The following is a 13360-nucleotide window of genomic DNA, read 5'->3' as shown; positions in this document are numbered from 1 at the left end:
CATGACTAAGAAGTACCCAAATCTGAATTACTCTGTATAACTAGATCAGCAAGATCAAACAGAACTAGAGAAATTCAAAGAAGGGTAAGTAACATGTACTAGGAATATTGGTAATATTCAGCACGACAAAAGCAAAAAGCAGCAATTAACCACTCCTTTCCTGGAAACACTTTTCCCTTGGCTTCTAGGTATCATGCTCTCAGGTTTTCCACTTTTCTTACCACTCTTCAGTCTTTGCACCCCCTCCTCCACTTACAACTTAAACATTGGCATTTAGCAACATTTTCACAACTGGGCCCTCCTTCATGAACTTCACATAACATGTCCAAAACCGAACTTATGATTTCTCCTCAAAATTTGTATCTGTTCCAGTATTCCCTATCTCAGTAAATGGCCCCAGTAGTCACTCAATTGCTCAAACTAGAAAAGTCAGCCCTGACTCCTTCTCTTTGTAGCTCACTATATATCAACTAAGCCCAACAAATTCTACCTTCAAAATATCTCTCACATCTATTCACTCTCCTTCATCATCTCTAGTACCATCTTAATCCAGGCCACCGCTTCCCACAAGGACTAGTCTCAATGCATTTAACCTTACTCGCTTCTAAACTACTCTTCATTTGCAGCCAGACTGGACTTTTTAGACCTCATAAAGTTATTTACTATTAAAAATCTTCCATGGCTGAGACTTCCCTGGTGGTCCAGTGGCTAAGACTCCACACTCCCAATGCAGGGGACCCAGGTTCAATCCCTGGTCAGGGAACTAGATCCCACATGCCGCAACTAAGAGTTCACATGCCGCAACTAAAAAGAAGATCCCGCAGGCCACAACTAAAGATCCCACGTGCCACAACTAAGACCTGACGCAGCCAAATAAATAAATAAATAAATAAAATCTTCCATGGCTAAGTAAAAAACTATCACCATGACTTACATAAACTCTCAAAGATCTGGCTCCTGCTTATGTCGGACTAATTCGAAACCATTCTCCCTCACATCTTAAGCACCAGCCATACTGAAATTCCTTCAATTCCATGAACATGCTACTTCTCCTCTCAGTATCTCTGCACATGCTGTTTCCTCTGTCTAGAATACATTTCCTCCCCTTCTTGCCTAACCATCTCCTTCTTGAGTCATCCTTCCAGGATCCGTTTAAACGCCATTTTCTAAGAGTGGCTTTCCCTGACCTCCAGACAAGATAGCATCCCCAATGCTCCCACAGCAATCTTTTAAACATTCCTTTCTTAACAATTATCACAGCAGTCATTGCTAATATAATACCTCTATTTCTCATGGATCCATAAACTCCACAACAGTAAGAACTTCTCTTGTTCAGCCTCTCTATTCCTAGTGGCTACTAAAGGTACCTGAAATACATTGGATGCTTTATATAAAAAAACAATGAAAGGGTTGAAATAAAATATGCAAGTGGACTTAGTAAATTATGGCATATTAAAACTAGAGAAACATCTCTTGTAGCTCAAATAAACATAATAAAAGGAAATGCACAATACATTTGTTCATTCAATTCCATTTAACAGAATTTGTGATTTAAGGTTTCTTTAAAGAAAAAAAAAAAGACAATGGCTACTGCTGCTGCATAACACAACAATTTGTCATATCAAAGATTCTTGATATGCTAGACTCGTGTTTATATTTGATTTGTGGGTTCTGCATTATTCTCCCAGTACAGACTATTTTGGAACCTAACCAGTACAAAGTGATTAGAATTTAAGACTTCAGAGATGCACACAAATTAACAACTCAATTTTATCCCTATGTACAAGTATCAAAAATATATCTCAATCCAAAGAAGTAGAGAAAAGCTTTAAGAAGTTAAAGAGGGCTTCCCTGGTGGTGCAGTCGCTGAGAATCTGCCTGCTAATGCAGGGGACACGGGTTCGAGCCCTGGTCTGGGAAGATCCCACATGCCGCGTAGCGACTGGGCCCGTGAGCCACAACTACTGAGCCTGCGCATCTGGAGCCTGTGCTCCGCAACAAGAGAGGCCGCGATACTGAGAGGCCCACATACCGCGATGAAGAGTGGCCCCCGCTTGCCGCAACTAGAGAAAGCCCAAGCACAGAAACGAAGACCCAACATAGCAATCAATCAATCAATCAATAAAATAAATAAATCTTTAAAAAAAAACCTCCCTGAACCCCATCGGGAAGTTCAGGATTTAAAAAAAAAAAAAAGAAGAAGTTAAAGAGGTTATGATACAACCAAGTGAGGAATCTCGGTATCCAGAAGGTGTTTCAAATAGGAAGTGCGTATGTGATTACCAAAGATTTTTTTAAACCTATTTATCAGTTTTAAAATATTACGTTTCTTACTATACAAGATTTCACTGATGCTTAATAAAACAATCCAAACAAGCATAATATTATAAAACCAATAAACTAAACATATCCATTCAACACAGTTATATAAAGGATTTTCAGGTACAATGAAATAGGATAAACATTTAAATAACATTTAGTTACATAAAATCCTTGCTATGAATCCGAATTCAATCTGAGTTGGGGTGCTTATTTCACAAAAGACCAAACTACAAATACAACATTTTCGTATGAAATATAACTTACAATTGAGGACTGTAATTGAGGAATGATGAATGGGCTTTCCTACCAGGCATATACCTAATTTCTGACTTTTACTGTCTACGACACCAACTCTAGAAACTCTGACATTCAACGTGCTATCAGATATAACCCTGTTTTAGACCAACTTTTAGAGGAAATGATGAATCCAAAGAATTAAAAATAGAAAAATACTTTTACACTCTTGGGCTTCCCTGGTGGCGTACTGGTTAAGAATCCACCTTACAAGTCAGTGGACACAGGTTCGAGCTCTGGTCCGGGAAGATCCCACTTGCCACGGAGCAACAAAGCCCATGCGCCACAACTACTGAGCCTGCGCTCTAAAGCCGCGAGCCACAACTACTGAAGCCCGTGCGCCTAGAGCCCGTGCTCCACAACAAGAGAAGCCACTGCAATGAAAAGCCCGTGCACCACAACAAAGAGTAGCCCCCGCTCGCCGCAACTAGAGAAAGCCCGCGTGCAGCGACGAAGACCCAAGGCAGCCAAAAATAAATAAATTAATTAAATTAATTAAATTAAAAAACAAAAGAAAAATACTTTTACACTCTTATTTCCATTCCTTTTTCAAAACAGGAGGAAGCTCAGTTTTTTAAAACTCATTCCCTCTTCTACATAAACCCTAGTTAGTGCTTAAAAACATGAAAAATAAAAATGATATTTCATGTTAAAATCTTATCCAAGCTAAGCTCAGAGCCATCATCAGCTCTCAATTTAACTTCTTGAACACAGAATTAACATGAACACAACTCAGTTGCTACTTCTTATTTCAGTAAGTAATTCAAATAGCCAGTGTAGCCTTCAGATTTTTAAAAAACATATTTGTTAGGCTTTTAATTTCTGTGTAATGAGGAATCAGGCAATCAAGCAATAATTAAGAATTGCATATCCTAGAAAATCCACTGCTGAGACAGAGTGGTGTGAAATATACTTCAACAAAAGTATACGCTAAAGGGCACTGTACCTGACATAAAATAGGTACAAATAAATACCATTTTCCCTTAGGAATTTTTGCTCAAACTTGCTCAAATCTTGTTGGAATAGATTTCAGTGCCAGGTCAGTATTTTTTTAAATTTTGTTTTTCCATATCCGTAACAATAGCATTTTTACACAATTCTAATTTATTCTGTTGCTCTTCTGTATGAGCTGGCATCTATCTGTGCTCCCTAGATTCTCACTTCTGCTTCTTAAAGTGTGCTGGTTTGTCTATGGAGTTAAAAGCATCCTGGGTTTCTGCTATGCTACTCATGATATGTCAAAGATAAAGTCCAAGACACTTCGTGACTAACCCAGCTCCAGTCAGGACCCAAAGAGAATACTTATGCCTTTTACAGGTTACCTGGGCCACATCCTTGATACCCTCACATGTCAGAGGCAGGGAGAACTTGAGTCTCAAACTGCAAAGAAAACTTCAAATCAAATTATCTGACCATTTATTTTGAACAGTTTGTAAATGTACAGTTAAGGCTATAGGAATAATTATCAAAATCAGAAAAAAGAAAACTCCAAACATCGTACTGTACTTAGATAAAATTTTGGTCTCTTTTACACTATATACAAATCACACATTAGATGGAAACAATTTTGATTTATTGATTATGTACCTAAACAATTAAACACAGAAGCATAAAAAATAGTTTATTACTGACTACACAGTGTTTTGAGTTTTTTTTAATTTAGTCACTTGAGTGTTACTAATATATTTTGTAGAACTTTAAAGCAGGCAGAGGCCTTAAACATTATCTCATCCAAACTTCAAGGTTTTACTAATGAGGAAGCTAAGGCTCAAAAGAAATCTCTAGATAACGCATGTCAAGTCAGAAGGGAACACCATTCAGGCTCCAAATTACCACAGTACTCCTTTCTCTACCCAGTTTATGACTGTTTCAATACATATATTATACTTCCTATAAAAATCACAAGTTCTTTACTAAGTAGCTTCCTACTCAAATGCAAATCTATGAAAGGCAGTAAAGTTAGCAAAGTCATGAGAAGACCAGAAAATAAAGTTGACTGCCCAAAGTATATAATGGAAAACAAAACATGAAGGAAATGTTTAAAAATACATATACACACGAGAAAAGAAAATGTAACTTCATGACGTATATGAGTCAAATTATTATGCTATACATCTTAAATTTATACAGTGCTATATGTCAATTATCTCAATAAAACTGGAAGGGAAAAAAAAGAGCAATGGTTTTTCATGGAATTCTCAAGAATGGACATTAGGCTTAAAGAATCTCGACATTCCTTCACTTAACACTGGTATTTGTAAACTTGGGATGTGAGCCACCCTTTCTTATTTATGAAACTTGGAAGCCAGGTTGAAAGAATTGTGTTCATGTGCTTAGGCATAAAACAAACAGAACAAAGAATGATTTTAATACTGAAAGACACATACACACACACACACACATACCCACATCCTACAGAGGCTGTGCTAGTACCCAAAACCAACATTTTGTATATGGTGGAGAAGGAGAAGAAACTTAGCAGGAAATCTATAATTATATTTATCAAGGTCATTTTTGTAGGCGTATTTCAAGGAAAGGGATAAATAAAACTATCAGATCATCACATTTTTAACTACGGTATGTTAGAAGGTAGTTACAATAACCATGTTTTAGGGCACAAACTCTGAGACAGTGTGAATATACAAGTATAATAATTGAGACAACAAAATAAAATTTCTGAATTCAGATCTCTTCTAGAAAATGTAGTATATGTATATAGTTAATTAAACAGATTTCTGTTAAAAGTACCTAAGATAACCACTAATACACAGAATGAGATTTCCTGGGTCCAGGTCCTTTGCTGAGAGCCTCAGCCAGAAGTAAGTCCTCCTCCCTTTGAATATCTACAGCATTTTATCTGTAAAACACCATATCACATTTTCTTCTTATACAATGACTTACGCACATCTTGCAGCTCCTATCAGAATAACTAAATAACAGCGTGTACTTGTACACTCTCTCTCAGTTACTTTCACACATGTACCAAAAAAAACAAAAGGAGGTAGGGATTTGGTTTTGCCATATGTTCAATATGAATTATATAATGGAGCTAATAAAAATCTAATGATGTAATAGAAATGTGGTATCCAAACCAAAGGCAGCTAGAATCTCAACTTTTCCTTTTGGCAGTCACACGATATTTGCAATATAGCATTAAATTTACTTTGAGATAGTTGCTAAAAACTTAGGAAGGCTTAATGATTGCTTATTATTTCATGGTACCAATAAAGAATGGGTAATTAAAATTTTTTCTGAGGTTAAGGGTCATAAAAATTTACATGATTTGCCATCACTAAAATTTCTATCTAGAAGAACAGATCCTGAAATGCATTTTTTCTTCCTTCAAAACAAAGTAGATTTTATAACTTGAAAGTACTTTTTTCTATAATGATCATTGTTTTGTAATATGGAAATTAAGTTAAGTAATGCATTTATTTCCATGTGCAAAATACTTTGTTTCATAGCAGTTCTTATTATCTGATTTTTTTCATCCATTAAAATCGTCCTTGAGTATCTATAATATAAGGGCAAATAGTAGACACACTAAATAGTAGCATGTGTCTGCCTGTGAGGAAGAAAAAACACAGTTACAGAAAAATAAACAAGAAATACACACATGAAAAGGAAGAGATATTGAACCAATGCCAATGGTACAGGTAAGTAATTTAAAGGTTCAGAGGAAGGTGTAAATAAAGCTTCAAAGAAGTAGAACTTGAATTGTGTATTAAAAGATGATCAGAATTTAAGATAAATAACAGAGGAAACAAACTGTACATGGTATATTCAGCAATGAGAAGCTCATTCTGAATGAAACAGACACAATATTGGGAAGTGGAACAAAGTAAGTTTAGAATAGACTTGAGTTAATTTACAAAGAATCTTGAAAGCCCAGTTAAGAAATCTGCCTAACAATCATTAATTGAAGACTTTAGAGCAATAAGCTGATGTGAAAAAGGAAGCATTTAAGGAAGAGTCATCTAGTAGCAGTACATAGGATCGCTTTAATAATAAATGGAATGGAAGCTGGGATACCTATTAGGAGGTGAATAATAAATCAGCGTTACAACTGTAGAAAAAGTACAAAAGGAATAGACATTCATTACAGCAGGCAAGGCAGAGAATCTGACAAAGAATACTTGAAGATTTTGTATCTGAGTACTCCTAACAGACAAAGAAAAAAATTATATGGGGTCGTGAATCAGCCAGGTCCGGGTAAAATCTGTGCTACATAACTTTAAAGAAGTTATTTAACTTCTCTGAGTCTTAGTTTCCTTGGATATAAAAGGATTTACCTTGTTTGGGTGTAGAGAGATTAAATAAGAAAATGCATATAAAGCATCTATGTACCTGGAACACAACAGGACTAAATAAATGTGATTTTTTTTACCTCTCTCCCTTGGCTCCCTGTTCTTTATTCCTTAACAATTCTGTCTGAGAATTAAGCAGTACAGTAGGTCATCTGTCTACAAGTTGTCATTTTAGAGCTGATAAAATTGAGTTAATGAGAAATTAAATGACTTATTCAATGGCCTACAACTAGCTATCGTCACTGCTGGCACCAGAGAACAGACACATAGGCCATAAAACACATAAAATTAGCTGAAAAACAAACACAGACTCTTCTTTAAAGACATATCCTCTAATAATACAACAGAGGATCTGATTCATAAACTTAAAAACATTTAAATGTGACTGTTTCCTTGACAACATAAAAAGGGCAATCCGCTTCAAAAGAAAACATTTTTTAAGGTATACACCAAATTTCAGTGTAGGCTGAATTTCCAAATGGGGATCTTTCCATTAGAGAAGGAAAATTAAGGGTATAAATTTCTTCTCTTAATATAGATTGAATACATGGGAACTTCAGACACAGTCAGCATAAATTTACTCACCTTCCATGAGCATGGAAATCTAGACGTAAAAACTGGTCCTCATGTGAAACTGCTCTTTTGGCACGCTGGTGTTTTTGGTGTAATGAATCCACATCATAAGATAATCCTTCATAATGTCTAATGTATTTATTTAAAGGATTTCCATACTGACCTATAAAAAATAAACAATTTGAATTAATGTCATCTTGTGGCCCATTCTAGTTCTAATATGATTCCATGATGATTCAAATATCTATAAATATGAAACTGTTTCACTAATCCTAGTACTTTATTTTCATATACATTTTTTTTTTTTTTGGCTATGCTGTGCGGCATGCAGGATCTGAGTTCCCCGACCAGGGATCGAATCTGCACCCCCTGCAGTGGAAGCATGGAGTCGTAACCATTAGACTGCCAGGGAAGTCCCTAAAAGCTTATTATAATGGGAATTTTAACCACACACACAAGTTTTGATGTTAGCCATAGGTTTAGTCTAGGATGTCCTTTACCAGGTTGACAAAGTTATCTTCTATTAATACTTTGCTGACAAAAACTATCAGGAAGAGGTGTTGACTTTTGTCACCCACTCTTTCTGCATCTATTAAGATGATTGTAATAGATAACCAACAAGGACCTAACATATACCTATAAGGAAAAAGAATCAGAAAAAATACATATATGTAAAATATGTATAAATGAATCACTTTGCTTTATACCTGAAACTAACACAACATTGTAAATCAACTATACTGCAATAAAAATAAGTAAATAAATTTTTTAAAAAGATGGTTATATGGTTCTTTCTTTTTAGTTTATTAATATGGAAAATTAAATTGACTGATTTTCATGGGCAGAAGAACGAAATAGACATTTCTCCAAAGAAGACATACAGATGGCCAACAGACACATGAAAAGATGCTCAACATCATTAATTATTACAGAAGTGCAAATCAAAATGACAATGAGGGGGGCTTCCCTGGTGGCGCAGTGGTTGAGAATCTGCCTGCCAATGCAGGGGACACGGGTTCAAGCCCTGGTCTGGGAGGATCCCACATGCCGCGGAGCAACTAGGCCCGTGAGCCACAATTACTGAGCCTGCGCGACTGGAGCCTGTGCTCCGCAACAAGAGAGGCCGCGATAATGAGAGGCCCGTGCACCGCGATGAAGAGTGGCCCCCACTTGCCGCAACTAGAGAGAAAGCCCTTGCACAGAAATGAAGACCCAACACAGCCATAAATAAATAAATAAATAAATAAAATTTTTTTAAAAAGTAAAAAGAAACAGGTGAAATTAATTTAAAAATAAACAAACTACAATGAGGTACTACCTCACACTGGTCACAATGGCCATCATTAAAAAGTCTACAAATAATAAATGCTGGAGAGGGTGTGGAGAAAAAGGAACCCTCCTGCACTACTGGTAGGAATGTAAGTTGGTGCAGCCACCATGGAGAACAGTATGGAGGTTCCTCAAAAAACTAAAAATAGAGTTACCATATGATCCAGCAATCTTACTCCTGGGTATACATCTGTACAAAACTATATTTCAGAACGATACATGCAGGCTTCCCTGGTGGCGCAGTGGTTAAGAATCCGCCTGCCAATGCAGGGGACACGGGTTCAAGCCCTGGTCCGGGAAGATCCCACAAGCCACAGAGCAACTAAGCCCATGTTCCACAACTACTGAGCCTGCGCTCTAGAGCCCATGAGCCACAACTACCGAGCCCTCGTGCCACAACTATTGAAGCCTGTGTGCCTAGAGCCCGTGCTCCGCAACAAGAGAAGCCACCACAATGAGAAGCCCATGCACTGCAACAAATAGTAGCCCCCGCTCGCCACAACTAGAGAAAGCCCACGTGCAGCAATGAACACCCAATGCAGCCAAAAATAAATAAAATAAATAAATAAATAAAATTTTTTTAAAAAAGATACATGCACCCCCTATGTTCATAGCAGCACTATTCACAATAGCCAAGACATGGAAGCAACCTAAATGTCCACCAACAGATGAATGGGTAAAGAAGATGTGGTACATATATACAATGGAATACGACTCAGCCATAAAAAAAGAACAAAATAATGCCATTTGGAGCAACATGGATGGAACCAGAGAATATCATACTAAGTGAAGTAAGTCAGAAAGAGAAAGACAAATACCATATGGTATCACTTATATGTGGAATCTAAAATATGACACAAATGAACTTATCTACAAAACAGAAACAAACTCACAGACATAGAGAACAAACTTGTGGTTGCCAAGGGTGGGGATGGAGGAGGGGTGGAGTGGGAGTTTGGGGTTAGCAGATGCAAACTAATACACAGAGAACAGATAAACAACAAGGTCCTCCTGTATAGCACAGGGAACTATATTCAATATCCTGTGATAAACCATAATGGAAAAGAATTTAAAAAGAATGTATATATATGTATAACTGAATCACTTTGCTGTATAGCAGAAATTAACATAACATTGTTAAATCAACTATACTTCAATTTTTTAAAAACTGTTCATTTTCTAATGTTAAACCAACCTTGCATTACTGATATAAATCCCATTTGAATGTAGTATATTATGCTTTATAATACTGTTGGATTCAATTTGTTATAATTTTGTTTAGAATTTTTGTTATCTATGTTCATGAGAGACACTGGTCTGTAGTTTTCTTGGACTGTCTTTGTCAAGTTTTGGTATCCATATAAAAAAAAGACCTTGAAAGTATTACCTCTTCTTCAATTTTCTAGACAAATGTATGTAGAATTGGTATTATTTCCTCCTTAAATGTTTGATAGAATTCAACAGTGAAGCCATCTTGGCCTGGAATTTTCTTTGTGAAAGGTTATTAATGATGTCAATTTGATATATAAACAGCTATTCTGGTTATCTACTTCTTGAGTGACCTTTGGTAAGAATTTGTCCATTTTACCTAAGCTGTTGAAGTTATGGAGATAAAGCTGTTCATAATATTCCCTCATTATGTTTTTTATATCTTTTGAATCTATAGTGATGTTACCTCCCTCATGCCTGATATTGGTAATCTGTATCTTCACTCTTTGGTCCTGATCAGGATAGCTAGAGATTTACTGATTTTACTGATCTTCTCAAGAACCAATTTTTATTTCTTTTGATTTTCCTTATTTTTCTGCTTTCTATTTTTTTATTTTTCACTTTGATCTTTCTTTCTTTCCTTCTGCTTACTTTGAGTTTAATCGCTCTTCTTTTTTTAGTAAAGACCATTGATTTAAGACTTTTCTTTTCTAATCCAGGTATTTAGTACTATAAATGTTCCCTTAATACTGCTTTAGCAACATCCCACAGATTCTGTTATGCTGTGTTACCATTTTCATTCTTTTCAACATACTTTCTAATTTCCTTTTTGATTTCTTCTATTATTCATGTGCTATTCAGAAGTCTGTTATTTAGATTCTAAATATGGTGAATTTTTCAGTTATCTTTCTGTTATTGACTTCTAATTTAATTCTACTATACCCAGAGAACATACTTTGTATGACATCAATCCTTTTAAATACACTGAGACTTATTTTATGACCAAGAATTTGGTCTATCCTTGCAATGTTTCATGCACACTTGAAAAGAATGTATATTCTGCTGTTAATGGATGAGTGTTCCAGAAATGTCGATCTCTGCACTTATTGAGTACAGTGTTTTATAAATGTCAACCAGGTCAACTGGCTGACAGTGTTGTTCAAGCCTTCCATATCTTTCATGATTTTCTATCTATCTGTTCTATTATTGAGAGAAAGGTATTGAAATCTCTGTCTGTAATTATGACTTTTTCTATTTCTCCTTGCAGTTCTCTGCTTAACTGATTTTTTGTTGTTGTTCTTTTTTTTTTAAATTTATTTATTTTATTTATTTTTGGCTGCATTGGGTCTTCGTTACTGCGCGTGGGCTTTCTCTAGTTGCGGCAAGCAGGGGCTACTCTTCGTTGCGGTGCGCGGGCTTCTCATTGTCATGGCTTCTTTTGTTGCGGAGCACGGGCTCTAGGCACGCGGGCTTCAGTAGTTGTGGCTTGTGGGCTCTAGAGCTCAGGCTCAGTAGTTGTGGTGCTCAGGTTTAGCTGCTCCACGGCATGTGGGATCTTCCCGGACCAGGGATCGAACCCGTGTCCCCTGCATTAGCAGGTGGATTCCCAACCACTGCACAACCAGGGAAGCCCTGCTTAATTGATTTTTGAAGTTCTATTATTACATGCATAAATGTCAATGATTATTATGTATTATGCCTTTTGGATTAATTCACTCCTTTATCAATTATCAAATGATCTTCTTTATTCTTTGTAATATTCTATGTTCTAAAATCTACTTTGTCTAATATTAATATAGCACTCCTTTTTTTTTTTTTTTGACTGGCATGGTATCTCTTTTCCATCCTTTTGTTTTTAATCTATTTGTGCCTACGTATTTAATGTGAGTTCACAGTAGGCAGCATAGAGCTGGGTCTTGCTTTTTTGTCCAATCTGATAATCTCTGCCTTTTAATTGGAGTGTTTGGATCATTTACATTTAAAAACAATCCTAAATGTGCATCACATAACAGAGCTTAAAGTATGTGAAGAAAGAGCTGACAGGGGACTTCCCCGGTGGTCCAGTGGGTAGGACTCCCCTCTCCCAGTTCAGGGAGCCCAGGTTCAATCCCTTGTTGGGGAACTAGATCCTGCATGCATGCCGCAACTAAGAGTTCACATGCCGCAACCAAGAGAAAAAAAAAAATCCCACATGCCGCGGCTGGAGATCCCACATGCTTCAATGAAGATCCCGCGTGCCACAACTAAGACCTGGCACAGCCTAAATAAATAAATAAATTTTTTTTTTAAAAAAAGAATGAGAAGGACAATTTTTTTTTAATTAAAAATAAAAAACGCTGACAGAACTGAAAGTAGACAAATATGTAAATTATAGTTGGAAATCATGAACACTCCTCACTGAACAAGTAGACAAAAAATAAGGACTGAACACTATCAAACAACTTGACCTGATTAACATTTACAAAATAGTCCACCCAACAACAGAGTATATATTCTTTTCACGGGCACATGGAGTATTCACCAAGATAGACCTTAATTCTAAGCCATAAAGCATGTTTCCATAAATTTTAAAAGACCGAAATCAGAGAGTATGTTTTCTGACTACAGTGCAATTAAATCAGTAGGAGATACTTGGAAAAATTCCTAAATATTGGGAACTTAACACACTTCTAAATAGCCCTTGGGTCAAAGAAGAAATCAAAAGGGAAATCAGAAGGATTTTGAATTGACTGCAAAGAGCACAAGGGAACTTTATTGGTTAATGTAAGTGTTCTATATTATTATTATTATCATTATGGTGGTGGTGGTTAAACAACTATATACCTTTCTCAAAATTAATTGCTGAATTTTATTGTATGGAAATTATACCTCAATAAAGCTAATTAAATTTTTTTTAAAGAAAAATGGTGAGTCAAAGTGGTAAGCATATGGGTATTTGGCCTTTCTTTTACTCTTCCCTAAGTTATACACTTTTTCAAAAAAAAAAAAAAAAAATCCAGAATCTAAAACAAAGACAATTCAAAATAGTCCAGCTTGTCCTCCCTTCAGGAAAATAAATAAAATCAACATTCTACTCACCTCCAAGAAACTATTAAGCATCCTATAATGACTCATTATTCATAAGTAACTATATTTTTGTTAATAGGACAGACATAAGTAGTAAAAGTTGGGGGATATAAAAGAGTAAACGACAACCAGTGATCCCAACATGCAGATCCTACACAGGAAACCTCACCCAGAACTTAAAGATTTTTCCATAAACACTAAAGCATTCTCCATTATGATCTTAATCAATTCCCGTACTTCTGATACAAGTCTATTACTTG

At 36.0% G+C, this 13360-nt stretch overlaps 1 protein-coding gene across 1 annotated transcript in view; it reads right to left on the bottom strand.

Moving 5' to 3' along the window:
* The window catches only part of ADAM10 (ADAM metallopeptidase domain 10), a 109062-nt gene that overhangs the window by 81265 nt on the left and 14437 nt on the right, over positions 1-13360 (bottom strand). The window contains exon 2 of the mRNA XM_057543260.1: positions 7509-7659. Coding sequence (XP_057399243.1) covers positions 7509-7659 — 151 coding nt within the window. The remainder of the gene's footprint in view (positions 1-7508; positions 7660-13360) is intronic.

This window comes from Balaenoptera acutorostrata, chromosome 3 (assembly GCF_949987535.1).
Source record: "Balaenoptera acutorostrata chromosome 3, mBalAcu1.1, whole genome shotgun sequence".
In the NCBI taxonomy this organism is placed as follows: Eukaryota; Metazoa; Chordata; class Mammalia; order Artiodactyla; family Balaenopteridae; genus Balaenoptera; species Balaenoptera acutorostrata.
Note: the sequence above shows the minus strand (reverse complement) of the source record. Positions and strands in the feature narration are given on the sequence as shown.